At 39.6% G+C, this 19,914-nt stretch overlaps 1 protein-coding gene across 2 annotated transcripts in view; it reads left to right on the top strand.

The window, feature by feature from the left end:
• Positions 1 to 212: 212 nt before the first annotated feature.
• The window catches only part of LOC109918777 (transmembrane protease serine 9-like), a 33,472-nt gene continuing 13,770 nt past the window's right edge, over positions 213 to 19,914 (top strand). The window contains exons 1-6 of one of the 2 annotated variants that reach the window (XM_048594952.1): positions 213 to 230; positions 477 to 601; positions 10,049 to 10,224; positions 13,362 to 13,400; positions 15,546 to 15,635; positions 17,539 to 17,628. In XM_048594952.1, coding sequence (XP_048450909.1) covers positions 15,626 to 15,635; positions 17,539 to 17,628 — 100 coding nt within the window. In that variant the 5' untranslated portion in view covers positions 213 to 230; positions 477 to 601; positions 10,049 to 10,224; positions 13,362 to 13,400; positions 15,546 to 15,625. The remainder of the gene's footprint in view (positions 231 to 476; positions 602 to 10,048; positions 10,225 to 13,361; positions 13,401 to 15,545; positions 15,636 to 17,538; positions 17,629 to 19,914) is intronic. The other variant, XM_048594953.1, reaches the window with a different exon arrangement.

A 19,914-nucleotide genomic window follows, 5' to 3' on the forward strand; every position in this document is an offset into this window, starting at 1 on the left:
GCAACAACTATAAATATTGTTGGCTTTTACTTAACGCGACAAAAAGCAAAGCAAGCTAACTATTTATTTTTTACTTCATAGAGAAACTGAAGGTTGCTAGTAAATCTACAACCTTTAATTGTTTAAAATGAAAACATCCAAAAGTCTTCTGATCATCATCGTGGTTATTTTCACTCTTCTGATTCTTGCAGTAGTTGCAGCTATTATTTTAGGTGTTCTTCTGACACAAGGTAAGAACCATATTCGCCAGTTAGTTAATAGTTAATGTAGCGGCCAACTGGTAAATTGAAACATATTAGGAATCTCTGAACTAACTTTTTACTATGTTTTAATTCAAATCTGAAATTTAACTTGGTAGACATGTATATATATCAATCAATGGAAAAGTAAAGAGATAAATGAATTAAGAGAGATAATGAGTTTGATGGAAGAACTTATGGTTCCTAACTTGTGCTTCTTTTGTTTTAAAACTGCAGCTTCCACTTCAACTGATAGTTTCTTCAAGGGAAGTTTCAGAATATTAAATATTGCTTACAATGATGCCTTGTCAACTACAAGTTCAGCCGAATTCTCACAATTAGCAAATAAAATTCAGACAGAAGTAAGAGTTCATTTGTTCTCTCGAAACTCATTTTCCTCCAGCTGTCATGTCATTTTGTAATTTAACGATGTCGGTCCATTTACCCTTTAACCACGTTCTTCTCAAATGATTCAGTGATTAGCCTTATTGGTGAAAGTGGTTATATTTTACTTATGATAAGTAAAAGCTGGTCTGAGCATTATTATCAAAGTGCATTATCTTAACACTGTGGATAGAGGTGTGATCTCCATGTCATGACACCAAATAACCATTCCCAAGCACTCATTGCATCAGGTAATGTGACCTGTAGACAGGGGGTCCATTTGCCAGGACATTCTCCTGCAAGGATTTCATCTGCAATATGATATCAAACCTCCTCTGACTGAATATCTCTACTCTCTGCTCAAAGGAAACCTCTTTATAATTTCTTTACACAGCCAAGTCTATAGAAACTACTGTAACCCAATCATTATGTCACCATTATGTGTGCAGCCCAATGACAAAAGATGTCATGTAGCCATCTGCCTGCCCAAGTCGAGTCAAAGTTTCAGAAACTCTGACTTTCAGCAGCCAAACTCGTATCAGATTGTAAACATTCAAATGTCACCCTGACTAAAGCAGGAGAAAAATGGTGGCCTTGAAACTTGTTTTTTTCTTTCCTCTCAGTTCTGCCAGCATCTCAATTTTCTAGTGTTCATGTATCAGGCACCCTCATACGCTGCTAGGTTTCTGTTGGCGTTTTACTTTTTGACCATTTGATTCCTTTCAAAATCTCAGGCGAAAATTTAAAGTTGAATCAGTGAAGGTCTAAAGCACAGATTCCAATCTGGTCACCTCTCCTCATTGTTTTTACCCAGGCCATTTTACAAGCAGAAGTTGAAAAAGAATTGATGTATTATATTGTTATATCACTGGGAGCACAAGGTCGAACTCACAGGGTGCTTAAAATCTCAAGTGAGAGATGGGGCGGCACCATGGCTCAGTGGTTAGAACTGCTGCCTCACAGTACCAGGGACTCAGGTTAATTCCACACTAGGGTGACTGTGCGGAGTTTGCACATTACCCCCATGTCTGTGTGGGTTTCCTCCAGGTGCTCCAGTTTCCTCCCACTCTCCAAAGATGTGTAGGTTAGGTCGATTGGCCATGCTAAATTGTGTCCAGGGATGTGCAGGCTAGGTGGGTTAGCCATGGGAAATGCAGGGTTACAGGGAGACAGTCGGTGGGAGGGTACGGGGCTGTGGGTAGTGGTTGGGATGCCCTTTGGAGGGGCAGTGTGAACTCCATGGGCCAAATGGCCTACTTTCACATTGTAGGGATCCCATGAGTGTGAAGTGACATGCAATAAAATTTTAGAAGTATAGAGCAAGTCATAATATTGATGTTAATTTTCATTAATTAACAAGAAAACCTACTGTAGGTATTTCCCAGGATGCCTATAACCCACAATCATAAGAAGGAGGACTGACTAATAATTAAAGTACAGATAACATTCCCAGCCTGAATCATTCTCACCTGGGGTAATAGATACGTGATCTATTCCTCTTAATTATAGTGAGAATTCTGAAGGTTCTCTTGTCTGATCACTGAGATGATGGGGTTATCTCAATGAGAAAACGTTGGACAGATTCAGCCTATATCTTTTGGTACTTAGAAGAATGAGAGGGGATCTTTTTTGAAACTTTTTAGAATCTGAGGGTACCTGACAGAGTGGATGTTGTGAAGATGTTTCCTTTTGTGGGAGAGGCCAGAAATAGATGTCACATTTTAAAAATTAAGAAATGGAGAATTCTTTTCCCTGAGTGTCATTGGTCTGTGGAGTTATCTTCGCCAAAGCAGCAGCAATCGTCACAAATTATTAAGGCTGAGTTCAATAGATTCTTGATTGAAAAGGGAGGCGAAGTATTTAGATGGTAGGAATGAAAGGGGAATTCAGGCTACAATCAGATCAGCCGTGATCTTAACAACGTGTAGAGCAGACTCAAGAGGTCAAATGGCCAACTCCTGCACCTTATTCATTAGGTGTTACATTGATGAAAGTGTAGCTCTTCTTTGACTCTTGAGTCTCAGGGGAGGAAGATCTTTATTAAATTATGTTCCACAGCTTGACTATCTTCAACAGCCTGTTAGGGCATCTAAGGTTCCTTAATAACATTTTAGAAAAGTTACACATATTAGATTAACTACTTTTACCTTCTATCAGATGGTGCGACATAACACAAACCCAAAGGTGAGGTGGAGTGCTGGTGAGACACGGCGTATGTGGAGAGAGAAACAAAGTTAGTGTTTTGAGCCCAATAACTCTTTTCCAGAACCCGAAGATTCATATCGGATTCAAAATATTAAACTTGCTTTTCTCTGCAGAGATGCTGCTGGACCTGCAGCTTGTTGCCAACACTTCCTGTTTTTATGACCTTCAAAAGTCATTCAACACCAGTGCCATACAAAAGACTTATGAGAAAAGTTGTGGCTTATGGAATAAAAGGGACGGTAGCAACATTAATCCAAATTTGGCAAAGTAATAGGAAACAGAATAATGGTCAATGGATATTCTTAGGCTGGATGAAGGTTAGTAGTGAAGATCACCAGGGGTCAGTGTTGGTACCCTTGCTTTTCTTGACATATTAATCATCTAGATCTTAGTGTGCAGGAGGAAATTTAAAGTTTACAGATGAAACAAAACTTGGAAGCATCTAAATTATGAGAAAGACTGTGTAGATCTCCAAAAGGACATAGACGTGTTTGTGGAGAGGGCAGATGAGTGGCAGATGAAGTTCAAAATGGAGAAGTGAGGGGTGATGTATTTTAGTAGGAAGGACATAGACAGAAAATATAAAATAAGGGGTGCAATTCTAGATATACAAACAAGGGTGCAGGAGCAGAGGGACATGGATGCATTGAAGGTGACAAGGCAGGTGGATCAAATAGTTAATAAAACATATAGTATTCTGAGACTTGTCAACAGGGGCATAGAGTACAAGAGGAAGATGGTTATGCTGAACTCGTACAAAACACTAGTTAGGCCTTAACTGGAAAACTATATCCAGTTCTGGGCAGCAAAATATAAAAAGGATGTGAATGTATGGAAAGAGTGCAAAGGAGGTTTACGAAAATGTTTCCAGAGATGAGAAACATCAGTTATGAAGATTAGAGAGGTTGAGAGTATTCCTGTGGGAAAAAACAGCTAAGAGGAGGTTTGATAGAAGGTTTAAAATCACAGAGGGCCTGAATAGGGAAAAATTGTTCCTGCTCATGAAAGGATTGAGAATGAGAAGGTGCAGATTTAGAGTGATATGCAAAAGTAGCAAATGAGTTGTGAGAAAAATATCTTTTACACCTTGAATCTGTAATGCACAACCTGGAATTGTGGTGGAGGCAGTTTCAATTGAGAAATTGGATGATTATTTGAATTAAAAGCGTCTGCAAAGTGCAGGAAAAAGGCATTAGGTCAGAATGCTCACTTAGACTGCCATTTGCAAACACAATGAGCCACACTCTGGGATTCTGTAATACCCTAAGTTCAATACCCCACCAGGCTATTAGTTTCAATATCAACTATAGTGTGCTTGCTTCTGCACCTAGAAATGTTTCAGCAGGAATTTGGACATGGCACAAGTTTAGTGAAGTCCTCAGTTGAAATAGAATACTACATACAAGTTCATGCCACAAACTTAAATAATTCACATTTATGTATGCTCCTCATTATTCATTTTCTTGTGTATAGATTCTGATGTTCAAGATCATATGTTGATTGATAATTGTGGGTATTTATAGCATGAAACAAAAACTGGGATGATTAATAGGTCGCATGACTTTGCCCATAAATCAAGTCAATTATCACGATGGTGGCACAGTACATTTCATTTCTGAAGAAGGGTCTAGGCCCGAAACGTCAGCCTTCCTGCTCCTCTGATGCTGCTTGGCCTGCTGTGTTCATCCAGCTCTACACCTTGTTATCTCATAAAAAAAACCTTGTTTACTAATGTCCTTTAGGGAGAGAAATCTACTTATGTAACTGTCATCCCTCATTCTCTTCTTTTATTTGTCTCTCTTTCTGTTTTATTATAATCTCTGTCTCTACTTAGGTATTTTTATCTCTGCATAATTTCTCACCCACTTTTTCTGATGAAGGTGAGGTGGACAGAATTGGCTGGAGTTAAGGATAACCACCATTCTAAAGTCAGAATAACTCAAATATAACATTTATTGCAGAAGTATGTTTTTGAATGAGACATATAGCATGAAGTATCTTTAAAATAACAATAAAATGTGACCAAGGGTATCTGAGTTGAATGAATGCAAGATTTGCCGAGTACCTCAACCTCTTGTTAGTATTTCAAACCTGTATAAGGTCACCCCTCAACTCCCTACCCTCCAGGGAAAAAGTCCCAGCCTATCCAGCTCTTCTAATATCTCAAACCTTCTAGGCCCAGTAACATCCTGACAAGTCTTTTCTGAACCCTCACCAATTTATTATTATCCTATAGCAGGGCTCTAAAAGTGGCCTCACCGACACCTTGACACCCTCAACATTACATCCCAACTCCTATACTCACTTGTCTGATTGACATCACAGTAAATTATATCATATTGCTGGCTTTCTTAATTACTTTCTATGATGTTATTTTTCTGTTTTTATGATTGCGGTCTGAAATGGGAAAAGGACAGTTTTAAAACCAAGGATTGTGGAAAAGATCGCTGTACTTTTTAAAAGCAGGTTACTGATACTCATTGTAAATGCTGTTTCTTGTTCATGTTACTGTGAGCAGCTGTGTGCTGTAAACATTTTGGAATAATAAGGCCATACCCTCCTAGTTGACTGAAAACTGTGAAAGTAAACAGCTTCGACCAGCTCTCCAGCACTGTGTCTATTTAGCAAGGAGGACCCAGGGACTAATTCTATTTGTATCAGTTTGAGGTTATTTTCAGAAGTATTATAGAGTGACATAAAGAAAATCAGAAGCATGCTGCAGTTGATGTTCATATAAAAAGGAAGACCTGTTTGTGATTTACGCTATTGTATGAAAAATGTCCATGTTACAGAGGTAGTGGTGCTGGACAGCTTAAAACATATACAGGTGAATAAGTCCCTAAGACCTGATCAGCTGTGCCTTAGAACTCTGTGGGAAGCTAGGGAAGTGATTGCTGGGCCCCTTGCTGAGATGTTTGTATCATTGATAGCCTTAGGTGAGGTGCTGAAAGACTGGAGATTGTCTAACATGGTGACACTATTTAAGTAAGGTGGTAAGGAAAATCCAGGGAACTATAGACTGGTGAGCCTGACATTGGTGTTGGGAAACTTGTTGGAGGGAATCCTGAGGGACAGGATTTATATGTATTTGGAAAGGCAAAGACAGATTAGAGATAGTCAACATGGCTTCATGCATGGGAAATTGTGTCTCACTAACTTGATTGAGATTTTTGAAGAAGCAACAAAAAAGATTAATAAGGGCAGAGTGTTGGATGTAATTTATATGGACTTCAGTAAGGCGTTCAACAAGGATCTTCATGGTAGACTAGTTAGCAAGGTTAGATCACATGGAATACAGGGAGATCTAGCCATTTGGATACAGAGCTAGCTTGAAGGTAGAAGACAGTAGAAAGTGGTGGTGGTGCACGGTTGCTTTTCAGACTGGAGGCCTATGACCAGTGGTATGTCACAAGGATCGGTGCTGAGTCCACTGCTTTTTGTCATTTTATATAAATGACCTGGATGTGAACATAGGAGGCACAGTTTGTAAGTTAGAGGTGTAGTGGACAGCAAGGAATGTTATTTCAGAATACAACAGGATCTTGATTAGATGGGCAATGGACCAAAGAGTGGCAGATGGAGTTTAATTTGGATAAATATGAGGTGCTGCATTTTGGAAAGGCAAATCAGGGCAGGACTTGTACAGTTAATGGTAACGTCCTGGGGAGTGTTGCTCAACAAAGTGACCTTGGAGTGCAGGTTCATAGTTCCTTGAAACTGGAGTCACAGGTAGATAGGATAGTGAAGAAGGTGTTTGGTATGCCAACCTTTATTAGTCAGTGCATTTAACATAGGAATTGGGAGGTCATGTTACAGCTGTAAAGGACATTAGTTGGGCCACTTTTGGAATACTGCATGCAATTCTGGTCTCCTTGCTATAGGAAGGATGTTGTGAAAGTTGAAATGGTTCAGAAAAGATTTATAAAGATGTTGCCAGGGTTGGAGGGTTTGATCTATAGGGAGAGGCTAAATAGGCTGGGGCTATTTTCTCTGGAGCGTCAGAGGCCGAGGGGTGATCTTATAGAGGTTTATAAAATCATGAGGGACATGGATAGAGTAAATAGACAAGGTTGTTTCCCTGTGATGGGGGAGTCTAAAGCTGGAGGGCATAGGTTTAAGGTGAGAGGGGAAAGATTTAAAAGGGACCTAAAGGGCAACTTTTTCATGCAGAGGGTGGTGTGTGTATGGAATGAGTTGCCAGAGGAAGTGATGGAGGCTGGTACAATTACAACACTTGAAAGGCATCTGGATGGGTATATGAATAGGAAGGGTTTAGAGGGATATTGACCAAATGCTAGCAAATAGGACCAGATTTATCTAGGATATCTGGTCAGCATGAATGAGTTGGACCAAAGCATCTGTTTCTGTGCTGCATATCTCTCTGACTCTATGACTCTATTTGAGTGTCAGAAGTCATATTTGCATTCACAAAGTCGCACAGATTATAAAATTACTTTTTGTTCTATTGGTTACAGATTAAAAATGTGTATTCAAATTCAAAGTTGTCTACACAGTTAGACAATGCACAAGTTGTAAATTTCAGGTATGTCCCTTGTATTTTTCCAGCCTAATACTTGTAAAATCAATACAAAGGTGAATCTTTGACAGATTACACAATCTTACTTTTAAAGTGTGATTTGCAATGATGACTTGCTAATCCCAATTCCATAGCTGTGTTGTACGGTAACAAAGGAATAAGTTATTATACTCACTGTGACTCCAAAATCTATTTTTGCACAGAATGCTGGAAGGGAATTATGTTTCTCACAAAGTCTAACAGTAAATAATAAGTTGAAGTAATGACTTGGTTATCTTTAAATAATATGGAATGTCAGAAACACTAGCCTTAGTAGGAGGTAAAAGGCAGGGAAGATAACAACAAAAGCTTGACAAATATGCATTGTTTAGTCCAGCAAATGTTAAAGGAAATTTAATATTAAAAGATCTACTGAGAAACTTTAACTTACTTTGCAGAAAATATACGAAATCAAGTCAAACACTGGTCTGGATCTGTCCTGTTCTATAACCTTACGCTACGTTGACCTTGCCAGAATGTATCTGCTGCTGAAACCTTCGTTCATGCCTTCCTTAGCTCTGGACTTAACTATGCCATTGCATTTCTGGCTGGTCTCCCACATTCTACCCTCCAACTTGAAGGCATCGAAAGTTCTGCTGCCTGTGTATGAACTCACATCAAATTCTCTTTCCCTATCACCCCTGCAATCATTGATCCACACTGGTTCCAGATCGAGTAATGTCTTGATGTTAAAATTCTCACTTTTATTTCGTATTCCTCCTGGACTTGCTCCTCTCTCCGTCTTTCATTTCCACATAAATCTTCAAGATATCTGTGTTCATCCAACTCTGGCCTCTTGAGTATATCCATCATTGATGGCCACACCTTCAGTTGCTGAAGCCCCTAAGCTCAAAAATTCCCTTCCTATATGTCTCTCCTCTCTACATTGTTTTCCTCATTTAAGGCAAGCCTTAAAACCTACCTCTGTTACCAAAATGTTGGTCACCTGACCAAATATCTTCTTATGTTATCTTCTTCTTACAACAGAGAAGCTAACCATCCCTCAATGTCCTGTCACCAATGATCAAGGATGAGTGCAGCCCCCAAAACACTCAGAATGCTTGACACTATCTAGGTCAAAGCAGCCTGCTTGATTGGCACTCCATCCACAATCTTCAACATTCAGTCCCTCCACTGATGCACTGTGGCAGCAGTATATGCCACCTTTAATATGTTCTGCAGCTGCTCACCAAGTCTCCTTCAACAGTATTTGCCAAATCCACCAGCCCTACCACCTAGAAGGGCAAGGGAAACAGCTGCACAGGAACACCACTATCTGGAAGGTCTCCTCCAAGCCACCTGACTTGGAACAAAATCACCATTTCTCCACAGCCACTGGATCAAAATCTTGGAGCTCCATTTCTAAAAGAGCTGTGGTGTTTCTAATCCAGATGGACTGCCACAATTCAGAAAAGTGGCTCACCCTATATTCATGGGTCTAATAAGTGCTGGCCTTGCCAGAAATGTTCACATCCCATCAAAGGTTAGTAAACAGAAGTTACAGATGTAAGCCAATTAACAGAAAAACCAGAGGCAAGAATCAGGAGTGTTATGTTATGGGGGGAGTTGTTATGATCTGGAATGCACTATTAGCACTGCTGTCTCAAAGCTCCAGGGAGCCAAGTTCCATTCCATGGTCGAGCAACTGAGTTTGCATGTTCTCCCCATGTTTGTGTGGGTTTCCTCCAGGTGCTCTGGTTTCCTCCCACAGTCCAAAGATGTGCAGGTTAGGTGGATTAGTCATGGGAAATACAGGGTAACAGGGATATGGTAGGGGATGGGTCTGAATGGGATGCTCTCCAGAAGGTTGTTGTTGACTCGATGGGCCAAATGGCCTGCCTCCACACTTTAGGGATTCTATGATTCTATGATCTGATAAGATGGTGCAAGTAAATTTAATGATAAATTTGAAAAGTGATTTGGATATATCCTTCAAGGACAAATATTTGTGAAGGAAGTATAGAGTAATGGGATTCATTGGATAGCACAAATCAGTATGATGGGCTGAATGGCTGTCAATATTGTAACTTCCTGTGACCGTGAGATAGAAATTAGTCCAGCACCATTCATTAAAATTAGTCTATTCCCTCCTTATCCTTCAAATGAGAGCTGCTAACGCTTGTTTCACATTTATAGTCAGTGTGCGCATTCCAAACATTGAAATTAAGGAGGAAGCTACTGAAGTTTGAGTGGACTAAGAATGGAAGGAGGCAACTGTGATGATTATAGAATAGGCAGGGCTCCTCCCAGCTGCATGAAGAGGTTTTTCTTGGAATTTCTTTTCAGGAACCAAATGGCGTGAACAGGACAGCATCAATGTCTATTCCCATGTGTGTCTCAGACTCAACAGATAAACCCAGTAATGTTCCCTGCTTATGTTAACTTTCTAAATGGAAATTTGGATTCATATCAGTCTGTGAAGATACACACAGTTTCTGGCCACATTTCTGCAAGGAACATTACAATATTTGAAAATAAATAACCCAATATAAGCAATGCTTAACTAATTATGAAACTTACTTGCAGCAGGATGTTTTTTGTTAAAAAAAAATTACTAAATGTCAAATGGACGAAAAATTGTTTATTTCGCTTAAACTGAACAAAGCATTGAATTCAATTATCCCTTTCCTTTTTATTTTGACAGGCCAGGCAGTGTTTTAGTAACACTTTTACTACAGTTCAAGGGAAATGGAAACACCGCTTTAACAGCAGGGACAGTCAAAAATATATTTCAGCAAAACCTGACACGAGTCAATGCGTCCAGTCAATCTGGCTACTCGAATGACTTCAGCATAGATTTAACATCCATTCAGTTCATTGGTATGTTTTCTGGAGTTAATAATGCTTATACTAACAGATAAAGTGGATATTCCGTGTTACATTAACATGATACACTAAATATCGACATGATAGGTAGCAGCAGTTCATTTTTTTTTCACATCAGTCTTCACAAAGAAGGGGGGGATTCTGTGTGTAGGGATTCTACGATTCTACCAGTAATTTGTGAATTTGAAAGTTCAATCTTTGAATGCTAATTAGTGGGTAAGTGGTCATAACCAGTGGGTGAGGTGGGTATGGGGGTAGATGTGATAGGTGAGAGGGTAATGGGTTGAAATGTGAGATGGGTGGTTGAAGGTGCATTCTGGAGAGGCAAACAGGTTGGGGAAGTAGGTGGGTATTCAGAGAGAGGAGACAGGAGGTTCAGGAGGCTGATTGCGTTGCCAGTTGTACAGTTTCCCAGGTGATGGGCTATGTTTTAACTTGTCTAACATGTTAAATTCTAACTCAGAGTCAGAGACATTCACAGAGAGTCCTGGGGAAGCAAGATTGCCCATTGAAAATTAAAACTTCCTGGGAAATTTCTATACAGGTCCATGAATAGGACTATCACAGTGTCAGGAAGCACATCTTTAGTTGTACGTCTGATCTCTGACAATACAGTGGCAGAAGATATGGGCTGTTAAGTTTAAGAATTAAGTTCCATTTCTGCCTTCAATGAACATATATCAACAGAAAAACCTCCAGCGTACTTGAAGGCAAATTAATCTATTCTTTTTCTGCAAAGGAAAACTAATTGTGTTCAATTCCTGACATTATCCAATAAACTGAAATGGAACCTGTTTCGATACTTTAGGAATTTAGGCAGAAATTTTCATTGAAATTAAAATTGTGATTGTCATGACTACAGAACAAAACCCTTAAAGGAAACATACGTTAAATGAAGCTTCTCATTCAATAAGTATTCACTTTAACCCTTCAGAAAAAAATAATTTCATGCACTTTGAACCTTGACCAGCAGCAAAGCGTGACTCAATGATGTTGGCTATCAAAGGAAACTTATTCTATCAAAAACATGGTCAGCCTTCCCATGATCTCTAATTACAGATATTTTGTAAAAGGCAATGTCATAACATGGAAGGATCAATATTTTGATGGCCCTAACTGTAACCTTTTTGACTTTACCTCCCTTCTTTTAAGATGTCATTACTTTCTGATGCGAGGCAACAAAATAGCTATGACAAAGACATGGACACACACACACACACACACACACACATGCGCACACACACAAAGACACACGCGCACACACACACACACAGACACAGACACTCTTTCTCTTTCTCTCTGTGTGTTTTGTAGTGTCTCCAACTTAGGATTTAGTAAGTTCACAGTACAAATGGCTCTACAAGCCTGTGATGAGCTGCCTAAAATTCCTGAAGTACCAAAACAGGTTCTATTCCAGTTTAGTGGATAATTTCAGGAATTGAACACTGTAATACAAACAGTTTTGCTTTGCAGAAAAAAATTTGAATAATTTGCCTTCTAGTATGCTGGAACATCTTTCCGTTGATATATGTTTATAGAAGGCAGAAATGGAACTTTACTCTTAAAAGTAACAGCCCACATCTTCTGCCACTGGACTGTCAGAGATCAGATGTACAATGAAAGATGTGCTTCCTGACACTGTGATAGTCCTACTCATGGACCTGTATAGAAATTTCCCAGGAAGTTTTCTTGTAATCTTGCTTCCCCAGGAGCCTCTGTGAATGTCTCTGACTCTGAGTTAGAATTTGACATGTTAGACAAGTTAAAACATAGCCCATCACCTGGGTAACTGTACAACTGAGAATCCAATCAGCCTCCTGTCTCCTCTTTCTGAATACCCAACTACTTCCCTAAACTGATTACCACTCCAGAATGCACCTTCAACCACCCATCTAACACCTCAACCCTCTACCCTCTCACTTATCACATCTACCCCAATACCCACCGGTTATAACCACTTACCCACTAATTAGCATTCAAAGATTGAACCTTCAAATTCACAAATTGCTGGTAGAATCATAGAATTCCTACAGGGCAGATAGAGGCCATTCAACCCATTGAGTTTGCACCATCCCTCAGAAGATCATCCCATCTTATCCCTCTGACCCCTCGTTTACCACAGTTAACCCACCTAGCCTGCACTGTACAGGGCAATTTAGCACAGCCAATCCACCTAACCAGCACAACTCAGAGGAAACTGGAGCACTGCAGACACGGGAAGAATGTGCAAGCTCCACACAGAGAGTCATCCAAGGCTGGAATTGAACCTGGGACCCTGATGCTGTGAAGCAGCAGTGCTAACCACTGTACCACTGTGCCACTATGCCACCATGCCACCCCTAAGTATCCTGGCAGTACCATAAAAAGGGAGTCTCTACTCCTTTCTGATGGAAGTCCCCAGCTAATGCCGCACTGCACATTTCTTTGAGAGCCAGCATTGGAATATCCTAGAAGAAATGTACAGCAGGGAGCGCAGTCGACTCATCATTGCTACCGCTCAGAAGATACAAGCCAACGTTTCACAGCATAAGAGAAAGCTGTGCTGGAAATAGAAATTATTTGAAGGTGTTTACAGTTAGCCTCTGTTTGCAGAGCAACTGTGAACAACTGCCATTTAAAAACTCACTGAGAAGAGAAAATCTCAATTTGAACATCTTTAATTGAGGGTAAAAACTGGAAAGTAAGGAAAATAGGTCAGGTGGATAACGTTAAGACAGTGAGGTAAAGTGGATAACTTAAGGACTAAGGGAGGCTTGAAGAAAGCCAGAGAAAAAGCAAGCGCATGCCAAAAGGGGCCGAATAAGCTATGGTGACAGCTGGCAAATGAATCACTCAGTTCCTATCCAAAAAAAACCTAATCTCAGCCTGTTTGATACTTTTCTTCATAAGTTACTTTCTTGACACCTAATAATAAATTGATTTCCTACGTTACAGAATCTTGAATATTTGTATGTTTCTATTTTCTGATGACCAGTAACGGTAAACATGGTAATGTAGACAACATCAAGTCAGTGCCTGCTGGAGTTTTTATAGGATATTTCCACCATTAAGCAGATCTGTCAACAACTTCTCAAAACAATCAATTTGCCTGAGTCAATTACGATCATCTTTTCCTTTTTTATTCATTTCAGAAATATGTCAGGCAGCTGCAAAAGTTATTTTCACCAGTGGTAAGCCATATATTTTGATTACTTCAATTTCAATTAATCTACATTCACTTGTTTCCAAATAAAATTCATAATTGTCAACCTCTATTCTTGAAATGCCTCTTCAGGTTTTGTGTTACTCCCTTCCAGTCAGATTAAACTCTGAGCTCCTAGGGACCAGATTTTGATGTTCCAATGGTGGGAAAGTTGAAACATTTGTTGCTATCATGTGCCAAAAATGCTCTGTAATTTCTGGAGGTCACATGTCTGCTGAAAACCAATCAATGGATTGTATGTCGATGTTGCTACTCCTTTGGGCACAGCCTCAAAATAAGAGGGAGGATTGAGTTGAGGAAGAACTTCTTCACCAAAAGGGTTGTGAATCTGTGGAATTCTCTGTCCAGTGAAGCAGTTGAGGCTACCTCGTTGAATGGTTTTAAAGCAAAGATAGATAGATTTTTGAACAGTAAAGGAATTAAGGGTTATGGTGAGTGGGCAGGTAAGTGGAGCCGAGTCCATGAAAAGAACAGCCATGCTCTTATTGAATGATGGAGCAGGCTTGCCATGCCAGATGGCCTACTCCTGCTCCTATTTCTTATGTTCGGAAGTGACCGAAGCCCATTTTTTCACCAATTTGGGCTGATTGACATTCGGTTACGATGATTTCCTTGCAGAATTATTTAGAGCTGACTCCATAAGTGCAGGGACTTGACAGTACAATTCACATCTCCGTCTTTCTGGAAGGCTGTTAGGAGGGTTACTGACTGCATGACAAAACATTCCTACATTATCAAAACTATATCAGGGAGGTGATGGCCTAGTGGTATTATCACTGGACTGTTAATCCAGAGACCCAGATAACATCCTGGGGACTAGGGTTCAAATCCTGCCGTGGCAGATGGTGGAATTTGAATTCAATAAATATGTGGAATCCAAAAGATGATGATGATTCCATTGCTGATTGTTGGAAAAACCCATCTGGTTCATGAATGCCCTTTAGGGAAGGAAACAGCCATCCTTACCTGGTCTGGCCTACATGTGAATGTGGTTGACTCTTAACTGCCCTGAGGGCAGTTAGGGTTGGGCAATAAATGCTGCCTAGCCAGTGATGACCTCATCCCATGAATGAAAAAGGAAAAAAAAAATCAATTTTAAATTTCAAAGTTGCAGTGTGTTGTGGTTTCTCAGCATTCAAATAATTGCAACTAATACTGGAAGTTATGGAAATTTAGCCTGCTCCAATTTAGAACTGGTTAGGAATTTACCAGGCTCTCAGTATTAACAGACAGTGTAATTTTCAAATCATTTTGCTGTTGTTGATAATAATATCACTTAGACTTTCTTATGAAGAAGGCATTGTCTTATTTTGACTATTTATGTTCCAGTCATTTTTGTTTGTAAGCTAGCACTTATTTCCCATCCCTGATTACCCCCTGCACCGAATGGCTAACTCAGCCATTTCAAGGCACGGTTAAGAGCCACCAACATTGCTGTGGAGCTGGAGTCACAGATAGGCCATTCAAGTAAGGATAGCAGATTTCCTTCACAAAAGTACATGTATGAACTAGCTGCATTTTTAAGACAATTGATAGTAGCCATTTTTATGATAGTTTTTTTAATTCCAGATTTTTTTGAATTACGATACCACCTCTCCTATTGCTATGATTGGTTAAAAGTTTTATACGATATCTGTTCAAATTTGATTATTTCACCTGTGAACTTATCACAGTAGTATTGATTGTGAGATCAAAGATAGACAACAACAGTTCTGTTAAATGAATAAGAGAAAGAGAGAAGGGTACGTGAACATAGGTCCCGGAGAGAGTGAAAACTGAAAGAACGACGGATGCTGTAAATCAGAAACAAAAACAGAAGTTGCTGGAAAAGCTCAACAAGTCTGTCAGCATCTGTGAAAACAAATCAGAAATAACCTTTTGTGTCCTCACTGGACCTGAAAAGTTAACCCTGACAGAATGAGTCTGTGCATATAATATTGGAGAATCAGGAAATGGCAAATAATTTGCATCAGTCAGTAAAAGACACTAACAACATTTTTAAATTATAAATAATCAAGAAGCAAAAAGGGGTGAGGAAGTAAATACAATAACTATTACTGGAAAAAATGTGTTAGATCTGTTCATGGGAAAATCTTTGTTCTATTTGTTTTAGTTTCTACAACAGAAACCATCACATCAAATTCAAGTACCACGGTTGCCACAGACACTCCTACCACATTTAGCTCAACTGAGATGACTACAAGTAAGATATTTCTTTCTGACTTATGATATTTCAGCTAGCTGTGGGTGAGAAGAAGGAACCAGAATTTGGATGAAAAAATATTTATGAAACACATCACAGCTAATGAATTTCTATGGAAGTATAATCATTGTCTTGATCATAGAATCAAGATCCTGATTGTGAGGAAGCAGGCCATTGGGCCAAAAGGCATCCCACCCACACCCACACCCAAACCTATTCTTCAACCCCTTCAGATCCAATGGCTACTCCACCTAGCCTGGACACTATAAGCGATTTAGCATCGCCAATGCACCTTAACTGAACATTTTTGGGCTGTGGGAGGAAACCAGAGCACCGGACGGAAACCCACGCAGACACAGGAAGAATGCGCAAAATCCATACAGACAGTGTGGAATCAAACCTGGGTCCCTTAAACTGTGAGGCATCAGTGCTAATCACTGAGTCAACAAGATCCCCCAAGATACTATGCCCCACCAAATGATGTTGTGATCACTACCCCTAGAGAATCATTAACTGCAAGTTTTCTTATTATTTCTACCTCATTACTAAATTGGAAATAGCCTGTTTCCTGGTAGGTTGTGCAAAATACCACTCTCAGAAACAATCCCTGTTGCTCTCTAGAAATTCATCTTTCTTGTCATCCCTCATCCATCTGATTTGTCCAGTCAATACGTGAATTAAAAATCACCCGTGAAAATTTTAGTTGTTCTTCTTATACACCTCCATTATTTCCTGATTTATACCATGTCCTACAGTAAGGCAACGCTTTGGGAGCCTATAGTTGACACCAGCCAGTGACTTCTGTCCTTTGCTAGTCCTTACTTCCACACAATCTAATTCCACCTCATGATCTATTGCACCTATGTCACTACTCACCACCACACTGAAACCTTATTTTAGTATAAAAACTAGTTCAGCTCCTTTGCCTTTTTGCCTATGTTTTCTGAGAACTTCAAATATCCTTAAATACCGAGTTCCCAGCCGTATTCACCCTGTAACTATCAAGTCATATTTGTTTATTTCTATTGTGCCTTCAACTCATCTATCTTGCTACAAATGCTGTGTGTGGTCAGGCAAGCTGACTATCTCTGGTTCTAATTTCTGCTGCACTCAACTGCTTATATTTACTGCTCCTGCTTATCACACTTTGACAATCATTCACCACTTTACTGTGCTACCCCCTGTTCTCACATTTCTTTTTAACTTTTAAACTTTGCTTCAATTTAAACCACGCAACCCACTAATTATTTTAAAGCACTATCCACATCCCGAGTGATATGACTGACTTGGAAGTCATTTGTGAACCAAACGCATTTTTATGACAACTGATAGTCGCCATAATTAGGCTAGTTCTTTTAATTCCAGATTTTATTGAATTACTACACCACTTCTCTTGCTGTGATTGGTTAAGAGTTTTATACTATAACTGTTCAAATTTGATTGTTTCAACTGAAAACTTATCACAATAGTATTGATTGTGATATCAAAGATAGATAGCAAGAGTTTTGTTAAAATGAATAAGAAAGACAGAAGGGCAAATTGAACATACGTTCCAAAGAGAAAGAAAACTGGAAGAACTGCAAACAGAAGTTGCTGGAAAAGCGCAGCAGGTCTGGCATTATCTGTGAAGAGAAATCAGAGTTAACCTTTCAAGTCTGTTGAACCTTCCTCAGAACTGAGGACCTGAAAAGTTAACCCTGAGAGAATGAGTCTGTGCACATAATATTGGAGAACCAGGAAACGGCAAATACTTTGCATCAGTCTAAAAGACACTAATAATATTCCTAAAATTAAAAATAACCAAGAGACAAAGAGGATTGAGGAGGTAAATACAATAACTATTACTGGAGAAAATGTGTTAGATCTGTTCATGGAAAAATCTTTGTTCTGTTTGCTTGTTTAGTTCCTACAACAGAAACCATCGCATCAAATCTAAGTACCACAGTTGCCACAGACATTTCTACCACACTTAGCTCAACTGAGACCACTACAAGTGAGATATTTCGTTCTACCTTATGATATTTCAGTAAGGCTAGCTGTTAGAGAGAAAAAGGAACTAGTATTTAGATGAAAAAATATTTATGAAAAACATCGCAACTAATGAATTTCTATGAAAGTATAATCATTGTCTTGCAGGAAATTGCTGCAGCCAAATTTCACAAGACCCTCAGTGTGTTAACAACTAGTTAAGCTGATACGTTATGATAGACAAGGGATGGGTGATTATCACAACAAGATGCATTCTCATGACAATTGATACTAGCCTTTAATAGGGTAGTTTCTTTTAAATTCCAGATTTTATTAAATTACTGAATTCAAATTACATTATCAATATGGGGGAAATTGAGCCCATATCTCCAGAACATTAACCCGGGTTTCCTGAATTACTAGTCAAGTGACATTATCACTACACCACCACATCTCCCATTATGATTGGTTAAGAGTTCTGTTCTATATCATTCACACTTGATTGTTTTTAAGTCAACTGTGCCCTTATCACAATAGTAATGGTTGTAAGAAAATTATAACTAAATAATGATCATAGAATCATAATCCCTCTCGTGTGCATGCAGACCATTTGGCCAATCGAGTCCACACTGACCCTCCAAAGCACATCCCACCCAAACCCACCCAAACACACCCCCTACCCTATTCTTGAAACCCAGCATTTCCCATGGCAACTCCACGTAGCCTGGGCATTCCCTGGACACTATAGGCAATTTAGCATGGCCAGTCCACCTAACCTGAACATTTTTGGACTGTGGGAGGAAACCAGAGCATCTGCCAGAAACGCAAGCAGACATGGGGAGAATGTGCAAAATCCACACAGACGATGTGGAATTGAACCTGGGTCCCTTTTACTGTGAGGCATCAGTGCTAATCACTGAGCCAACATGCTGCCCCAAGCTACTGTGCCCCACCAAATGATATTGTGATCACTACCCCTAGAGAATCATTAATGCAAGTTTTCTTATTAATTCTACCTCATTACTAAATTGGAAATAGCCTGTTTCCTGGTAGGTTGTGCAAAATATCATTCTCAGAAACAATCCCTGTTGCTCTCTAGAAATTCATCTTTCTTGTCATCCCTTGTCCATCTGATTTGTCCAGTCAATATGTAAATAAAATCACCCGTGAAAATTTTAGTTGTTCTTCTTATACACCTCCATTATTTCCTGATTTATACCATGTCCTACAGTAAGGCAACGCTTTGGGAGCCTATAGTTGACACCAGCCAGTGACTTCTTTCCTTTGCTAGTCCTTACTTCCACACAATCTAATTCCACCTCATGATCTATTGCACCTATGTCTCTACTCACCAGCACACTGATAACTTCTTTTAGTATAAAAACTACTCCACCACCTTGGCCTTTTTGCCTATTTTTTTCTAAGAACTTCAAATATTCTTAAATACCGAGTTCCCAGCCTTTTTCACCCTGTAACTATCAAGTCACATTTGTTTATTTCCATTGTGCCTTCAACGCATCCAGCTTGCTACAAGTACTGTGTGCGGTCAGGCAACTTTGAATTTTTATCATCATGAATATCTCTGGTTCTAATTTCTGCTGCACTCGACAGTCTATATTTACTGCTCCTGCCTATCACACTTTGATAATCATTCACTACTTTACAATGCTACACCTCTGTTCTCTCATTTCTTATTGACTTTTTATACTTTCCTGCAATTTGAACCACGCACACCACTAATTATTTTAAAGCCCTATCCCTAGTCACATGACTCACCAGGAAGTCAATGCCACAATCGGGATGCTGATTGCAAATGCCTTGCGTTGAACATTGGAGCAGATATCCGCACGCGCAACCACACAGCTCGACACTGTCCAGGACTAAGCAGCCTATTTGATTGGTATGCTATCAAAACAGTCACTCACTCCATCTCCAAATCACTGTAGCAGCAGTGTGAACCCAGCCATAAGATCCACTGCAGAAATATACCAATGCTCCTCAGACAATACTTTCCAAATCAATAACCACCACTATTTAAAAGACAACAATGACTGATACATGGGAACACCATCATCCACAAGTTCCCCTCCAAGTCTCAAAGCATCCTGTGTGGAACTATATTGCCTTCCTTCACTGTCCCTAGGTCAAAATCTTGGAACTCTCTCCTTAAGAGCATTGTGCATGTATGCATACCAAATGAACTGCAATGGTTCAAGACAGCAGTTCATCACCATTTTCTCAAGTGCAATTGGCAACAGGCAATAAATGCTGGCTCAGTCAGCAAAGTTCATATCCCCTGAATCCCCTATGT

Source organism: Rhincodon typus, chromosome 3 (assembly GCF_021869965.1).
Source record: "Rhincodon typus isolate 14 chromosome 3, sRhiTyp1.1, whole genome shotgun sequence".
In the NCBI taxonomy this organism is placed as follows: domain Eukaryota; kingdom Metazoa; phylum Chordata; class Chondrichthyes; order Orectolobiformes; family Rhincodontidae; genus Rhincodon; species Rhincodon typus.